Here is an 18863-nt window from a genome sequence, read left to right as displayed (position 1 = left end):
ACATAAAATAGTTTTCTGATTGATTCGGCCTACAGGATACACTACAGGAAAATCCTTTAAGCGCTCTAAGAGCGGTGCCTGTGCGAAAGTAGTGATTCAATCAATCAATCAAACATTTATTGAATCAGTTTTCCTTCACAATCGCATTAGACAAGAAAAACCATAACATCATCATAAAATACTGGCTGATTCAACAGGTCAAAGAAACATAAAAAAGATAAGAAAAGTAAATATAAAACATATATAAAAAAAAAGTTAATAAGCTACAATCAAATTAAGATTCAAGGAAAAACTCATCCATAGAGTAGTATGCTTATTGCAACAGAAAAATCTTGAGTCGCCTTTTAAAGATATTGATATGCACATGGGGTGATTCTTCGATAGTGTCAATCTACTTTAAGGTTGATGTAGTTGAGAGTTATTTCTGGTGAAATGTTCATGGATTTGCTCTTTCCTAGGAATAATTGAAATATTGAATAGGAAATTACTGTGGTATAAAAGCTTGAGAACATCAAGAGAGACTGTTCGTTTCAACAGACGAAGTAAATATATATGTATACTGAGCTTCAGTTTGACACTATCAATATGAAACTTCCAGGTAAGTTTATTATCAATATAAACAAATAAGAATTTAGTACAATTAACTTGATGTAAAGTTTCGTTATTCAATCTAACCAAATCGCTTTTATCAATTGTTGAATTTTTAGTAAAAAAGTTGAGTACCTATTTGAGATTTAGCAACAGGCCACATTGGATTTAAATCGCCACATAAATGCAGTTTTCCAAATGAAAGAGTTCTTGAACAGTGCAGTTCGAGGTGTACTGAGTGAACCTCAAAACGATGAGCAGCCACAGTCCGTCGCGTATTTTTGATATATACCGCTCTTGATGGAATCAAATGTGGAAGTATCTATAGAAAAGAGACTAATCTCCATCTTTCCTTCAATCAATTACATATTTCATTAAGTGTATGTTTGGTATAGAGAATTGCTGTTACATGCATCTTAGGAAAGTTATATCTGCAATCTAGTTATCAATTCCACTGCAACATATAAATTTTGTTGGTTTTTTTAGTAGGTACCTATTCATTTGGCTAATCACACTAGATGAATAATAGCAGTAGACAGACAGTCAAGTCAGAGATAGCTTAGAAAATATTATGTTACACAAATTATCCACAATATTTGTATAGTTGTATATCATCTAATCTGCTTTTAGTTGATTGCATTTTTTAAATCATACATTTTCGTACTTGCAGATTCTGACTGCGATTTCATTTCATGGTTCTTGAAAAAGATTAAAAAACACTAATTTGTTCAATTAAAATTCAAGCAGTAATTTTCCATTCACTTTTATTTTCAAATCGTTTGAAAAGTACAAACATTTTCTCAAAATGTGTAAAATTTTAACAATTCTATCTATCAATATCTCCAAATACTACATCGAGAGCAGCTAAAAGGAAGAACAATTCAGAAAAATAAATTATTTCAGGACAACTTATCTTACCAAGAATAGCCACTACGTCAGCAATCAACGTGTCTTTTCCTAAATGATTTATTCCTGCCAGATGAATGAAACTGGGAGGCCTGATTCGACACCTGTACGGTAACGAAGATCCGTCAGATACAAGATAGACTCCAAATTCACCTGAGAACATATCATGTTATTTTAATCTATAGGTACTTATAATTCTTCATTGTATAATTCACCTTTTGGGTGTTCGATGGATGTATATGTTGAACCAGGAGGTACTTGAAATCCTTGCGTGAATAATTTGAAGTGATTTATAAGGCTCTCCATATATGTCTAAATTTAAAATACACAAATGAGACATCGAAAGATTACATAAAAAAGTTCAATTTTCGAAGCATATCCAAAAAAATTCATATAAGCGAGACGATCGAAAAGCATCAATAATTAGTGGATGTACGTCAGTTAAAAACAATACTCATTTTCTATATGTGGTGACAAGGCCGAGGGATGTGAAAATAATAACTGATTTCATTGACAAAATGTAGTACAAGATGTAGTAGGTATGAATAAAAGAATTCTTAAATGTTATCTCCTAGATTTTTATCAAAATGCGGAATTCAGGTTCTGATCGTCAATAAATTGATGAATGTCCCCGTTACTACGTGGTAGGAGATCATGATGAAAAAAGAAATGAAAATTTCTATGTTTATTGTTTAAGTTTGAGAATGTCCATATAGGACGAAACTGCAGTAACGTTAGTTACAAATAAAAGTGGTAAAAAACATAGAAATTTTCATTTCTCTCTTCATTCTGATCTTGTCATTTTAGTAAACTGCGATCAAAACTTGCTCTTCCATTGTGATTGCTGATTGGAACCATTACTTTTAAGGTACATTTGCTAATTAAAAACATATGACTTGCCTTGCCCATTCAGGCTTTTGACAAATGAAAACTTCATTGTTTGGGTAGAGTTACGTCTATTTGATTGAATATGTTTATTAATGAGTTTATGTTTAAATGAGATAAATTCGTTGAAATAGTAGACTTTCAAATGGTTCTACAAAAGTCAGAAATTTATCTCATTGCACTTCACTGACCCAATTTTTGTTGACTATTGACTGATGTTCATTAAATTTTTGTATATCTATTACAATTTAAAATTATAGGCATGCCTCAGTTCTGTAGTTTGTGACTTAAAGTGACGCCAAGGTAACACGAAACGAAATATGTACTTATATTATTGTTGAAGTTGCCATTGCCTTTAAAGCCTATCCCTGAGTAGGAGAAGGCTTTAAAGGCACCTCACCACAGTATATCTAATAGCATTCTACTGTGACAGTACCGCGTACCGCGTGACAAATAAAATCCCAAAAAGTTCACAATGGAAATATGCAACACGTAAAACATCGTCCGTTAGATCTGCGGTGTATGAGTGACGTAAATGCCAAAACCTGAATCTTGCCATCTTTTTTTAGTTGTAAGAGTCAATATTCTCTTTTTAATGTGATGTCACTCGTTCTGATCTGTGATTCTGAAAGGCAGTCCCGTCTTCAATATTTTTGCCTGTATGGCTGGTTCTATATGAAGTTGCATTTCAAATCCTTGTAATTTTTCTGCGCGTATAGGTGTAAAAACTTTGCATTTCTTTTATATTTCATTTCGAAAAATATCGCTTCCCTTTGTCGGTTGAACAGTCAAAACCTTGCTGTACTGCACAACAGTTTTTTGAACATTAGCAGGTTAAATCTACTTGCATAAATTGTTATTAATGATTTATAGTGGTCGCCTGGTCAAATATAATAGGAAAATAGAAGTTATGATTTTATATTAATTTTTAATCATTGAAATCGTCTAGACATGTATATTTCCATTAAGATTTGGCAGGTGCCAATCGTCAAATTTAATAGTTGTAGCCATAAAAATTCAGAGCCACCATTTGAGAAAACAATAACATCATTCCAGTTAAAGTACCTGAATCCATTAGTTTTATTTCCCTCAAAGCCTCCAAAAAAAGTTTCATTGCATAGTACCTACTATGCGTTTTGTATTAAAGTCCCTTTAATTTTGATCAAAATGTTTAAAATAGTTCACAAAATAGTGGTTTAAGAATATATTCAAATGTGCAAGACAATGTTTCTTGTCTATATCAAACTTTCATTCACAAGAATTAATAAATTTGAAAGCTGAGATTAGAGAATTGCATAAGGTATTGAAAATAAAAATTCTGAAACAATCAAGTAAGTTGACTGAAAAAACCAAATGGTATTGAAGATAATGAAATTAAATGACTCACAAAGAAATATAACAACTGTGGACAGGATATCGCTTGTTATATGATTCTCACAAAATGACTTTCTAAATTCCTAAGTACCTACTCAAAAGTTACTGGGAAGTGTTCACTGGGAAGATGCTTCTCAAAACAATGTCGAGTGCATTGATAATGACAATAACTTTTAACTCAACATATAAAAAAATAATCCATGGCCAAGCCAACCAGTTTCAATAGTGAAGAAAAGCCAAGAAAACTTTTTTCTTTAAAAGTTTACATTATTAATTGTTGAAATATACGAAATCAAGTATAAATAATATTTTGTATTTTTACTCACTTTCATTTCTGCCCTCTTTGGTGGAATTATTTTGTGATCATCTATTTTTATTTCGCCTACAGGCATTTTATTAATACACTGCTCAATAAGTCTACATGACTGTCGAATTTCCTGAACTCTTACCTTATATCTATAACAATACACAAAAAATGTAACCAAATTTATGCAACCAATATCTCGAGAAAATATTGACCTATCATAAATATCTCCATTGGTTCCGATGGGAATGTCAAAGTCTAGTTCATCATAAACTTCATAAGGCTGTGTTTTCCTTATATCCCACTTAATTCCAGAAGCTCTTAATAGGGGACCTCTGAAAATTCAGTAAATTGCATTTTCAGGTATAGGTACTGGTAGGTACTGAAATTGAATGATAATTAGCTATATTTTCAGAAATATAATAGATAATACGAGCACTTTGGATATGAAGGTTTTCAAATATTGAAAATCAGTTTCTTCAAATTCCCAAATGAATTAGTATACTTCGTATGCAAAATAATCAGATTAGAAGAGACCTAAGTCGTGGCAATCGTTTTATTAGCATTATTACTCACCATGCCATGAAGTGGCTGTTTTAAGCAGATAAAAACGACCGACAAATAGAAGCTAACATTTCTAGGAGTCTTTGTTAATATGCAAAACATTTAGTGGCAAAATGAGACGATTCAAAAACGATTTGGGTTGAATAAACGCCCCTCTAGAAGAATATTACAGTTCTGGGGATTGGGAAAAGTACTTGTTTTTGGATGTACCATCAGATCTTTTACTTTGGCTTGGTGTTGTTACACGTGCCAAAAATATAAGCACGTGAATTTACAAGAAGATTTCTGCAAATAATCAGTGACCAAATCGGGTTGTTTCAAGTACTTTACTTGGCGATCAAGAAAATAAATGATTTGATCCATTACATCAAACTAACTCGTAGCCGTTCTGAAACTGGCTCCCTATAACCCTTAACAATTCTCCAAATTGATTACGTCTGAATGGAAATGAATTTTGCTACACAGAATTTGAAGAGGGACAGTGTTGCGAATGGGAACCACCTATAGAAGGTTACCTATCGCGATTCTATATGAAACTAGAAGAAATGGTGAATTCAACTTGTCTATATTTCGATTTTGTTCGATTTTGAATTGGTTATTTACACACTGAGGTAAGGAAATGAAAAAACACATTACCTAATAATTCTAAAGCTGAAGTGTTATCAAAGTATGCATATATAAATGAACACTACAAATGTATTCGTTTATGAAAAGACCAGACGTCTCTCCCAGTGATAATAACGTAACAATTGGATTTTACTAATAGTAATAGATGAATTCAAACACATTACTCACGTAAATCCAAGATTCAATGCATCATGTGCCGATATGACACCAATATCTTTAGTTCTTGCTATAAATAATCTGTTATTTGTAATTACATCCTCCATCTCATCGACCCTTTCAGGTATTTTACTCACAATTTCGTGAATATCGTGCAAGAGACCTAAAGGAATATCCTGAAAGAATTATATCATATGAAAAAATTTGCCTTCTGGTAGCTAATCTGAATGAAATTGAGGTCACATTAGGCGATACGATTACTTGTACTACTAATCATTATCACTTCCTCATTTAAGTGGATTCTATTGGCACCTGAATGTGATAATTGATGACTCTTCGGAAAGAAGAGATACTTCTGAATTTTGAATTTTTTACGATTCGATGAAATGTCCAAGACACGATTAAAGACTTCCTATTGTACGGAATGGGTCGAAACGTAGAACTATCAGGGAGTGCATTGACCCTAAAACAATTGCATAATCTTCAACTTTCTAAACAAGTATGTCATCCGGCGAATTTTTCCAACAGAAATAGGAGTCGATTATTATTTCATTGAAAAGAGATATCTCGAAATCTCTGCAACGACTGACTAGCGAGCTCCGTATTCACTTGTATTTATATTTGCAGAGGGTGGTCGGGCTGATGGTGGGGATGGCAGTGAGGATAGTGGTGGGGTGTCCATGCAAATGCTCACTTCTGATTGATCCGCACTTTTGCTGGGTCATTCTGATTAGTCTACGATGTTGACAGATGAGCTGCTGGTGGGATGTCGATCGGGTTCCACCAGCAGTAAACCTATCATAAAATTGGACCAACAAAAATAACGTGGCAAAAACGGACCAGTCAGGAGTGGGCATCCGCATGGTTATCCCGCCACCATCCACACCACCATATCCATCATCACCCTACCACCTTCTAAAATTATAAATATATGAGTGAACTCGGAGCTCCATTCGACCATGGCAACGTGACTCCTGTCGAGAAATCCAATGTTCTTATATTTTTCTGTAATATCCCGAAGAGATTAAGGGCAACTATGCTTCCGAATAAAATTGCTGCCACAAATGCCGTGGTCTTTGTGACTGAGAAAAACGTTTTTATGTTGACTTGAGACTTGGACGGTTCGTCCACGGTTCGGAATTTTTTCCTGGCAATTTTAAAATATATAGGGCAGACGAAATTCTACTGCTAGTAATGTCACTAGAGGGGGTAGTGTAGGTACATGAAGACATTACGTCTTCTTCAGTTACTCTATCGAATTATAATTTACCACTACTCAATTTTATAGATAGTGTAGTTATGGAATTGACTTTTTCTAATAACAAGTTCTTCTTGGTATGTGTTTAAATTCTTCCTAAAACCGCATTAATTGAAATTAATAATTTCTGAAAAGCTCTAGAATCGCTGAACATTTTTTACAACCGTAAAATTCTGATAGTTGGACACTTTAACATACTCGAGTATGTATCCCATTTAGAAACTGATCGTAGAAGCCCACATTACATCGTTGTCGGAATTTTTTGGTCTGTCACAGAATCACTTTGTATTCAATGATATGAACAGATTTCTGGACTCAGTGTTTCACAATCACTTTTCTCACGTGGACATTGCGGGTGACAATTCGAAATATGATTTTCAGTTGTGTTTTCAATTTGACCACAACTAGGTTAGGTTAGGTTAGGTCTGAAGTGAGTGGGTCTATTCGACCCTCCACCGCAACACGCAAGGGTTTATTGTGGCTCACACATATTCACACTCGACCAAATTAACCCAGCTTCTTAACGAAGCTGATTAGTCTGTATGATGAGTGGTCTTCCAGGTCAGATGGTGAGAGTACGGCTCTGTCAAACTCTAAAAACCTAATTCGGCATCCAGCGAATGTTTTTGATGGCTGCTTGATGAAATTTTCTATAAAATCCTAAAACAAATATCCAATGTGGTTTGATAGTGCAATAATCAGCAGGGCTAAAGCAAAATTCTGGTATAGATATAAAAGAGAAAAAGAATTTACCTTTTTTATGAATTCAAACATCTCAAGGCGGAGATCTAAAGTGACACTGACAAAATTCATGTCAAAAACAAAGCGCGATAGCTTAAAATTACAATAAAATCAAATTATCTAAAGGAACAATTCGTTCAGGCCAGTCTCAACTAACCTACAGTGTATCTGTAGAGTAGGGAGGGTGAGTGTAAGCCCACAGCACTTAGGCCACATGTGACCCATTGTACATCCTCCCGAGGAGTTGTCCTCCTAGGTCATCGTCCATCCTGTCCTTTCCAGGAAGGTGGACTGGTCACTGGGAGACATCTCCTTTATAACGGCAGGTGTAGGCCAAGTCTCGCCGAACACACACTCTCTGAAGACTCACATTAAGTCGATGATTTCCCATAATTAACACCTTACAAAAATTTAACTAAAGTCAGAAACCATCAAATAACTCTCGCAAATCTTCGCCTCGGCCATACAAGGCCGAGGCGAAGACTTGCGATCTGGAAAACAAAAACCATCCTGCGATATGTGCGAGACCGAGACAGACCTCTCAGTAAAACACATATTAGTACAATGCAGAAAGGCTGGAGCATAACTTAGCCGAAAATCTCAAGGACATCTTAGGGGAAAGCTGTTATACACAACCACTTATCTCATTCTTAACCGACATAAAGATATTACATAAATTGTAGATTACTTTTGTAAAATTCTACGTCAAACCGCTAGCAACCTTGAAGGTTGATGGGGGTATTTTGTAAATGAAAAAAATCGATTTCGTTTCAGAGATAATTCCTCGAACAAGGCTGAAGCGAACGACAAACAACATATTTGTCGTCGCCCCATTAGCCAGTAAACGAGGTACTAACCAGTCGCATATCTAAATGACTCAATTCCTCGTATAAGGAAACATCGTCACATATTGTAAGGGGGCATAATGAAGACTGGCTGTAAATCAATAAAATGTTTTATGAAGATAAGCTGCTCAATATTTCTTCAGATATAATTGTTGTGAACATCGGTGCTTTTCAGCAAAATTATACATCATCCCCGTATTTTTTGATGATGAGACTATCAATAGATTATCGAATTTATATCACTCACCTGACTAACGCCACCAACTCTAAAATATCCAGCATGCATTCTGGCTCCGCAAGCTCGCTCGCATATCTCGTATAACTTTTCTCGTTCCTCGAAGAACCAAAAAAGAGGAGTGATTGCACCCACATCGAGCGCCAAAAAGGAAGTAGCTGCTAGATGATTCATCACTCTCATTATTTCAGAAAACAATGTTCGTATGTACTTTCCTGAAGTAGAACCATAAGTTTTTCAGTTCATCGGCAAGTTCACCGATTGATCCGATGGATATGGGTACCACTCGAAACGTTAACGATTTCTATTATTTAGTTGAAGCAATCCATTGGAATTTTTCACCCGCCCTGTACTAGCCAAATAACTGACTTTTTTCAGGCAAACTGTAGATACCTATATTGTTAACATTTTCGTAAGATAGTGAAGATACCTGATAATTTTTTCGAATATAAAATACAACCGTTTTGTAACTCGCTGGTAATGTAGCTTCTTGTAGGTGAAATAATTTTTAAAGTATGTTACGTAGATCATGAGTTTATCAATTACAAACAAAAAAACGTGTGCCACTCGGGACGCCCGACAGAAGTGATAATTTAAACCAATTTGAGTTGAACTATTTAATATTGAAATTGTTCAACTCGAGAAAAGTTTAGGTTATTACTTTAATTTTATATATATTATTATTATTATCTTTCATTTATTATTTTGTGTATGTACATATGTTATAGTTACCATAAGCGAATTATTACTTTTGTAGGATTGAATAATGTACATACACAATATTAAAATAATCATTTTCAAGCCACGTTTCACATAATAAAAGAAAATTACGTGTTTTCTGGATAGATTTTCATAATACTGTCAAAAGTATATATCTGACGCACACTAAATACTGAGCGTCTGTCCGACGAGAAAGGAGGAGCAACGTTAACTTAAAACGCCTTGTCAACTTATTTTGTATGTTACAACAATAGTTGTCAGTATATAAATTTAAGTTTAAAGTTCGTTAACTTCAGGTCTGACAAATCGTTACATTAACGGAAATGCATAAAATAACAGTTTTACATTAATTTCATGAGAAATTTCCTAATTTACCGCCTATATCTCAATAAACAATAAGCAAAATAGAGAAACAGTTTCGCGAGTTTGATCATGTGGGATAGATAAAAAAGCAGCTGCCAATTCAATGAGTGATGAACTCAAATTAAATGTCATGCTTGAGTTTGAGGAAAACTCACATACATCGAGTAGACAGACATCCACTACATTCAATGTTAGCCATACATCGATAGTAAACATATTAAAAGAAAATAAAATGCATCCTTATAAAATGATACCTACTCAGGAGCTCATGGAAGACGATTTTGATAGAAGAAATTAATTTTGTGAGCAAATGATAGACATGTTTTGGATAAAAATATCATTCAATTAGAAGACGTTATGTTTCCTGATGAGTGTAGTTTGTCTCTTAACGGTCATGCTAACTGGCAAAATTGCAGCTACTGGTCAACGGAAAATCCTACTGGATGAAAGAAGAAGACGCGCAATACCCTCAATAGGTTAATGTTTGGACATGGATCATTAGACCCTTTTTCATTGAGGACAACTTGAATGTCGATAATTATCTGGCACTACTTCAAAATCAAGCTTAGCAAATTTATAACCTGATCCAGGAAACCCTCAAGTTCCAGTGAATACGATATGATTTCAGCAGGATGGAGCACCACCACATTACCAAGTTAATGTCCAGCAATACCTCGATACAACATTTCCCAATCGGTGGATAGGGATGCAAGGATCGATTGAATGGCCAACGCGATCACCTGATCTTTCATCATTAGATTCCTTTTTATGGCGATATGTGAAGAGTAATGTGTACAAAACTAAACCTTCAGATTTGAGTGTCTTAAAAGAACGAATAACGCTTGCGATTAGGTCGGTCACGTCTGATATGTTAAATAATGTTAGAAGACAGTTTTATTTGAGATTAGGATGTTGCCAAGACGTTCGCGGTGAACATTTAGAACATCTACTTCGTTAATATTCATCGTTCTTTTTCGTACTCTACATTTCATTACGTTTTGTATTATATTTAAGTTTTTGAGTGTATTTTATCGAATTTTGATAACCACATGATTTTATTTATTTTATCTTAATTGTTCTAATACACTTGGAAGTGATAACATTTTTGAATAGAGAATGACGAGACATTTCAAACGATATATCACAAACCTATACTTCCCATTTTAAAAATTGGGGTTTGTACCTGTCGTTCTGAGGGAGTTGACGGTAGGAGTAGCATTTTTACGTTGAAGAATGTCAAATTAAAATTTACAATTAACGTGTTTCAGGATTTTTATTTGAAATATGTACAGTAACCGAAATAATGAATTTATTTCATTTTGTTTTCACACACTGTATAGAAAGATGAAACAATCCAAAATGAATTAAACGAATAAAAAAATCAATGAATCGATTTAGTAAAGATTTATTGAAAAAAGATTATACAGTCAATTACAGTCAAAGTTGAGATACTTATAGTTAAGGATGTGATGAATAAATATGAAACTATGATTTCACTTTCCAGAACATGAGCTGCATGCAAGTAACATCATCTTTATAAGTGTCCTATCTGTATATTACGATTCAAAGTGGTTTACGACAAATCTTCCAACGACCTTCAATACAGAAGACCATTATCATGAGGAAATACATGAGCAGTTGCGATGAACTATCTTTAAAGCCCGTAAGTTATTGTCCACGACGTGGCCAATTAGAATTGTCTCATCATGGATGAAATTCATCAATACTGTCTAATGTTTCTAGTATTCTTCATTGTCATATGTACAGTTATTACAGAAAATCGAGTAGACAATTTCTTAGTCAGGTATCACATATGAATCATATATTACACGTCCGTCAATTCAAGACCTCTTATTGTGTAGCACATTTCGCAATCAACACTATAAGCATCGTAATTTCCATTTGTTGAAGAATTTTGCTTCGATGTAGTGGAGATATAACCAGAATTACTTATTTCATTAGAAGGCCCACTTCAGACGCGAAAACGACTATCCGTACATTCTTCAGAGCCTTTTTCTTTAATGCAACATTCAACCTACTGTGTAGGTATATCCGAGACTGGCTTGAACGTTTAAAATTCATTTCTATAGATTTGTTTACTGCCAGTCTTCAAGCATAGCCCACAGACTAATAAGAAAATTCATAAATGAGTCGTTCATCATCATAGATCTTTTTAAATTGACCTCGATTATAGCAACATTTTTCGAAGGCACGCCGCCTTTTAAACTTGATTCAGATGAGTAACCCAGGCTTGCTAAGAAAACGCGACGGGCCAAATAGTTGGTAAGTAACCCTAAAAAAGAGAGAAAGAGAAAAAAAAGAGAAATTGAACGAATAAGAAGTCCAACTTTTTGATTCCTTGACTTTCTACCATATATGGTGACAAACTGTCAGATTAGTGAGATAGAAAACACGATAACGTACTTTTTCTCTTTGGCCATATCTAATAGCTGTTCTTTTTGATTAGCACTCCTGGTTTGAAGGATGGCCACTTGCGTTCTCATTGTCATTACAATAAAAACAGCGTGTTCGTGGTGAAGGGCTAGCTAGTTCCACATTCAAGCGTACTGTTCATTGAAGAAAAACTTGTCAGGGATTTGCACATTCGGCTCTGCAGGGTTCGGTCACGTGTAAAAAATGGGCTTGAATTAGTGATGAATGGTCTTAAAACAAAATACTCCCCGTATATTCCCATCATGTTTACAAAGTCCTTCTTCAGTTCTTTATGGAAACTTCGGTTTTTTCTCTGAAAAATGTTAAATATCATCTTCAAAATCAAATCACACATAATGTATGTGTGATTTGATTTTGGTTGGAATTTGTTTTATCATATTATTGGAATTGAACAGTGCCCCAATTTTGATTCCCCAACTAGTGTTAGGTTAAAAAATAAACTCCCATCTACTTACCATTATAAAATCATTAACTGCAGCCAACTTTTCTTTATTAAATTTAAAAATCTAATTTAAATAAATAAATATTAAGATGATTTCTTTAGTGATACCACACATTTTTTCAACGAGTCCTTTAGACAGGGTATTTTTCCAGACGTTTGGAAGGTTGCTAATATAATTCCAATTCCGAAAAAGAATGCACATTCAGTGACCTACGCCCTATCAGCATTCTACCCTCATTCTCTAAAATATTCGAGAAAAATGTTTCCTGTCAAATAAGAGCTGGGTTCCGCAAAAAACACGGAACACAGACTGCCCTCTTGAAAGTAATCGACGATCTTGCGAAATTCAGATATCAATCAAAAGTCACCATTTTAGTACTGCTTGATCATAGTAAAGCTTTCGATTTGGTTAATTTCGATTTACTCATCAGCAAGCTCAAGTTTATAGGATTCGATGACATTTCTCTTAAATGGACGACCAGCTTTCTGACAGGCCGATCACAGAGGGTCGAACTGGATGATTACTTATGGTCATTCCTAAAAGAAACAATCTCAGGTGTACCGCAGGGAAGTATTTTAGGACCCTTGATGTTTTCAGTGTTTGTTTTTGATTACCCCACTTTCTTATCACATTGTCAAGTACATCTATACGCAGATGTTATACAGTTATATTTGTCTTATAACACCGATACAGAAAGTTGCGTTACCAATATAAACACAGATTTGCACAAAACATTCCTATACTCGGAGGATCATGGACTGATAATCAATCCAAATAAAACTAGGGTCTCAAAGATAAATAGTAGAAACTCAGTATAACTTTAGGCTCACTCTCGATAACGCAGACATGTTCTGGGTAGACAGTGCTAAAAATCTTTGCGTAACCATTGGTAGCTCTTTGTCTTTCCATGAACATGTGACAATCATTTTCAAAGTATCATTCTTCAAACTCAAATTGCTATATAAATTCAAGTATCAGTTAGAAGAAATAAAACTCAGGTTAGTTAAAACTCTTAGCTACCCCCATATCGAGTAGTTGTTCGGTGTATTACAATTTTTTGCCGCAATATAACAAACAGAAGTTACAACATATACAAAATGCTTGCATGCGATTCGTAAGCTGTATACCATATGGTGAACATATCACCCCATTCTTGTTGAAAATGAAGGAGGTGAATGTGAGGTACAAAGTCCAATATTTGATAAAAATGTTTTTAAGTTGCTTCAAACTAAAACACGTAATTTTTTATATAGTTTATTAAGCAGGCATTCTGAATTCTGACATACATATGGTCAATTTGAGAATTAACTCATTCAACATACCTAGGCACCGTACTTCCAAATTTCAAGGATGTTTTTCTTATATAACCCCTTCTTATCTGAATAAAATTTTACCCGTTTTAAATCATAATATTCATCAATTTAAGAAAGAAATAAAATCGCAGATGTTTACTGCTCAGTGCTAATTTAAAAAATTTAAAATTCAATGAATGATAGTGCAATGAAAATTTTTGAATTAACCAAAATAATGTTAAGATTATTGAAAGTTATAAGCAAGTATATGATGTATTATTTTTTTCTCTTCTCTCATTGTTATGATAGTAAAGAAGTATGTTTATTATTATTTTCTTATACTCACTGTATAATTTTTGGGAGGGGTGGAGGGGTGGGTTAGCCTTTGGCTAACCTTTTTCCTTTTATGTATAAATGTATTTTTATCCATAATAAACAATATTATTAATATTATTATTATTATTTGAAAATGACCACACTCAATGAGGGATGTTCCTATCTGGTGCACGCCCTCAAGTACTGACAGGTAAGGGCTATACTTATTTTTGAATTATTGAATAATTCAATTTTAAGAAATGAGACAAACCTAACGTGGGCGAAATATCATCAATGAGATTTGCAAACCAGGTAAACGAGAGGCTGTAGTATAGAAGTGTATTGTTGGTGCTCTACCTTTTCGAAGAAAATATTGTAGTCAATTATATTTCGAAAATATATTGATGATGAGTCGAATTAAAATTCGGAAACTGTTTTCCAGTATTTAAAAAAAATCATTGGAAAAAAAGATTATGGAACCATTAGGGTCATTCCCAAGAAAGTGTGCCAAATAGTTGGCTATTTTTTTATAGCTTCAGTAGTAGGGGAAATAACGACGAATAGAGGGAAACTACTGCGGATATCGACATCTTCTCTGGAGCCAATGTTTTTCGCCACAAAGCATTCTATGAATTATACTGGAACATATTTTTCATAACTATAATGCTTCTGGGTGAAACATACTGAAAGAAACCCTGAAACTCACCATATTTATTAACAATTGATATATTTATTAAAAGTGGTTAGGAATCACACGTTAAAAGCTAAGACCTCTTTAGTCCTTAGCTCGCACAAGTTTTTCAACTTCTGAGAGTTGTCGTTCGTATGGGGGCGACAGCTGATTAACGGAAAAACAGATTTAAACAGAAACAGAGTTGATGCAGAAACAAGAGCAATTGATTGAATGTGCAGATGAAAATGTTCCATTTCCTGATTATATCGTTTATACAATTAAATAATATATTGTGACTAACGCTTCTTGAGGAGATGGTATTCAGAAATATATTTCAAGTTAGTGTTATATCCTGTATGTTTTGATATTTTCTTGCCATTTTGTACCTGTTCAAGCTTTATTGGCAAGTGTACGCGATTACGACAATAAATCATACTCTTTTATCTATAATAAAGTATACATACCTCTTCTTGGAACTTCAATGCCAAGTAATTTTTCCACGGCCAGACAAAATGCGTGTTCATTACTCATGCACGACAGATAATCAAGACGATCAAAGTAGGGCATGGCTTGCATGTAAGTTTTGTATTCTATCAGTTTTTCGGTTCCTCTGTGCAGAAGACCTATGTGAGGATCTAGTCGCTTCACCACCTATAAAATTGATATAAAATATCAGATTTCTGATATTTTTGTTTGTTTGATATTTTTCATATGTTGATATTTGATATTTTTCATATGTTTGCCATCCATTACTGGATGGCAAACATATGAAAAGTACTCTTGAAATATTCCTTGAAAGACATTTCTCCCTGCATCTTTCGACAATTATCAAAGAAAATATCTATTCTCAACCGTGGCGTTTTTTGGCAGTTATTGTTTTAGATTTTTCGGGAGTTGAGAACGGAAAGAAAAATGTCAGATAGGTTAATGTTGTACAAAATATTTGATAATCATGAATTTCATTAGTTCGGACTTCCTTCCATTGTCTGATATTATATAAAATGATTTGAAATCCCTGGAAGAATTAATAAAAAAAAGAAAAATCGAAAAAAAATAGCTGACAATAACAATTATATTAAGCAAAAAACCTGAAATGAAATAATAGTCAAATAAAATACAAGTAAAAAAATAAAACAATTGAACAAAATATAAAAATAAAAAGTTAAGAGATTCCAAGCCAAGTTACTTCACGACGTTTTGATTGTTAATATCCACAATCATCTTTGGGTGATGACTGGACTAATTCTTCCGAGAGATGACTATTTATGGATCATTCGAGTACTTTCACTTATCTCCTCTTTTCGCTTCACCGGTTTCGTGGGAGATAACCGTTTGGTGGGAGTTGGCTATTTTTCGCTTGATTATGGGTTTCCGTCATCACCCGACGACGATTATGGATACTAACAATCGAAACGTCGTGAAGTAACTTGTCTTGGAATTTATCAACTTTGTATTATTTTTTTATTTTTTGTTCAATTGTTCTATTGTTATACTTATATTTTATTTCACTATTAATTCATTTCAGGTTTTTTCCTTGATATAATTGTTATTTTCATCTATTCTTTTTCAATTATTCTTTTCTTTATTAGTTCTTTCAGCGATTTTAAATCATTTTATATAATATCAAACAATGGAAGTCCGAACTGATGAAATTCATCATGAAACATTGTCAATCACCTTCAAACAAACAGTTAATAATGATGCTGATTGTCCAAAGTTAATAACAAAAGTTTCTTTGAAAGACTTGCTTGGAGAGACTTGCGAAACCATGATATCTTTGCTACCCCATTAAAAAAACCAATTAAGATAAAATCTGAATTTTCCCAGGTCGGACTTCCATTGTCTACTATATAAAATGAATTGAAATCCCTGAAACAACTAAAAAAGAAGAATTAAAAATGAATAGCTGAAAATAACAATTATATTAAGCAAAATAAACCTGAAATGAAATAATAGTGAAATAAAATACCAGTAAAATAGAACAATTGAACAAAAATAAATAAAAATGAAGAAATGAAAAAAGAAAATAAAAATTTGAGAGATTCCAAGTCACGTTAGTTCACGACGTTTCGATTGTTAGTATCTACAATCGTCTTCGGGTGTTCAATTGTTCTATTTTACTTGTATTTTATTTCACTATTATTTCATTTCAGGTTTATTTTGCTTAATATAATTGTTATTTTCAGCTATTCTTTTTTAATTCTTCTTTTTTAGTTGTTTCAGGGATTTCAAATCATTTTATATAGTTGACAATGGAAGTCCGAACTTGTGAAATTCATCATGAAACATTGTCAATCACCTTCAAACAAAGATAAAATCTCTCCTTTATGCAGAATTGTCAGATCTTTCAATAGTTATTGCAATGAAAGTGAAAAACTGAGGTTAGCTTTCCTTAGATTTGAAAATTATGTGGCATCTATTTTTATTAATAATTCAGTTATCGGTTCTTCATATATAGGTATTGTTTATTTTATTTTTTCATATTTGTTACTAGTGTACTGTATTTGGTGTTCATATATTGCTTACTCACTGTCTTTTATATGTGAAATGAGGATACTTTTTGAATGTATTCTATTTGTATTGTGCAATAGTAGTGCAAAAAATGAATAAATAAATGAATAACGAATAAAATGAATCATTGGAGTGGATCCATATCACATCCATGGTGAAGAAAGTATATAGAAAGAAGAATCCATTTCAATGTGGTGGTTTATAGTCCTCAATGAATGAAAATACCTCATATAATTCGAATTCCAAGTAATACATACAAGAAGATGCAAATAAACGAATAATGAATTTGGCATTCGAGGTAGAGATGAATCACCAAAAGTGTGAATTTCAGCCCACACTCATTACTTATTTCGAGCTAACTAGTGTCTTATAACGCTCTGCAGAAAATAAAGATAAAAAATTTGATAATTCCATTGGCTTTGGTGGTCATTAGGTACTTTAGGTACATTAGGTACTTTGAAAATAAAGGCCTCAATTAAAAAAACATATATTGCAGTTTGGTAAATTGGCAACCATCATATCATTGTCCAACCATTTTCATTGAAATGGTAATCAGATGAACTAGTTTCTACATTGCAACCTACCTCTCCGTCTAAAGTTAAGATCAACCTCAAACATCCATGAGCTGCAGGATGTGCTGGTCCGAAATTCAAAACCATATTCTGAACCTTCATCTCTTTATAGCGCTGGGGCTTCGCTCCCCTCCAAAGGTAAATTTTCCATTTAGAGGTAACCTCGTTGGGGTACATAACTGGTCCATCAAATTGGGAAAACCACTCTGAATCCGGGTACCATGCTTTCGCAGTCCTAATCGAAGTCAATGGCAAAAAAGTGTGTCTTCGAATCTGGAAGTACTTCAGCTTTGACAAAATCATCATTCTGACAGTTTGTTTGACATTCACTTTATTTGTTCTGTGGAACACTGAACATCATAATGCACCGCTGATGCATATATAATGCATCAATGATTCATTATATATGCAAACTGAAGAGAAAATCCAATCCTTTGCAGATAATACGGTGATTTCATATACCGCTAATAGCTGGTATAAATTGAAAATAAGAGTGGGGCGCCCCCTCGTCGTAGCATCGCCTTGTCACGGTAATGCGGGGCTCTGCCGTGATTTTCCTTCTTTCTCTAGCTACTCGTGGGACTTTTATGGACAGAGTAAACTTGAAAATTCTTACTGACGCTGAGTCTACAGAGGAGATGAATGTTGAGCTTTGGACTCCAACTGACCTCCCTGTAAATTTAGATCAGGAGCGAGAGCTTCTCAACTCTCCAACTCCTGATCTAAAAACTTAACCTAAACAAAAGGTTTGGTGGTGCAGCCAGGAAACGACTGAGTCTTGTCCTCGAAAGTGAAGTACCTTATGAAACCGCCTTGCACCAAATTATTGAACGGCGTACACATCTGTTTCAGGTGGAGGAACAAACCCCCCATGAGCAGGTTAGCAAACGTTTGCGCTCAAGTGATGATTCACCAAAACTAGAGGCTAAAAAGCCCTGCACGGTTGAATCTAAGGCATCGTCAGGTGTAGTTGACGTGCAAAAACCCTCATATAGGAAGGTTGTCGCGGGTATCAAGGTGGGAATCTTGCCTCTTGA

The 18863-nt window shown here is 34.0% G+C and overlaps 1 protein-coding gene across 1 annotated transcript; it reads right to left on the bottom strand.

Moving 5' to 3' along the window:
* Positions 1 to 1317: 1317 nt before the first annotated feature.
* On the bottom strand, positions 1318 to 18157 carry LOC111509752 (NADH-ubiquinone oxidoreductase 49 kDa subunit). Its single transcript, XM_074172773.1, has 9 exons — positions 17839 to 18157; positions 15208 to 15394; positions 8496 to 8698; positions 5417 to 5580; positions 4273 to 4392; positions 4080 to 4209; positions 1710 to 1806; positions 1507 to 1647; positions 1318 to 1452 (listed from the first exon to the last, which is right to left on the bottom strand). The coding sequence occupies exons 1-9, from the start codon at positions 18130 to 18132 to the stop codon at positions 1415 to 1417; spliced, it is 1374 nt and encodes a 457-aa protein (XP_074028874.1). The 5' UTR covers positions 18133 to 18157; the 3' UTR covers positions 1318 to 1414.
* Between the last annotated feature and the right edge of the window lie 706 nt (positions 18158 to 18863).

The sequence above is a fragment of the Leptinotarsa decemlineata genome, unplaced genomic scaffold (assembly GCF_025532065.1).
Source record: "Leptinotarsa decemlineata unplaced genomic scaffold, Ldec_3_MD MMD2_tig00000199_RagTag_RagTag, whole genome shotgun sequence".
In the NCBI taxonomy this organism is placed as follows: Eukaryota; Metazoa; Arthropoda; class Insecta; order Coleoptera; family Chrysomelidae; genus Leptinotarsa; species Leptinotarsa decemlineata.
This window is presented reverse-complemented; position numbering and strand designations above follow the sequence as displayed.

Excerpts from the sequence above, each read along its gene's own strand:
- LOC111509752 (XM_074172773.1), bottom strand. The coding sequence starts at position 18,132 with ATGATGATTTTGTCAAAGCTGAAGTACTTCCAGATTCGAAGACACACT. Across the intron at positions 15,395-17,838 it reads TCTTAACTTTAGACGGAGAG|GTGGTGAAGCGACTAGATCC; the intron begins GTAGGTTGCAAT and ends TCAATTTTATAG. Across the intron at positions 4,393-5,416 it reads GCATTGAATCTTGGATTTAC|AGGTCCCCTATTAAGAGCTT; the intron begins GTGAGTAATGTG and ends CTGAATTTTCAG.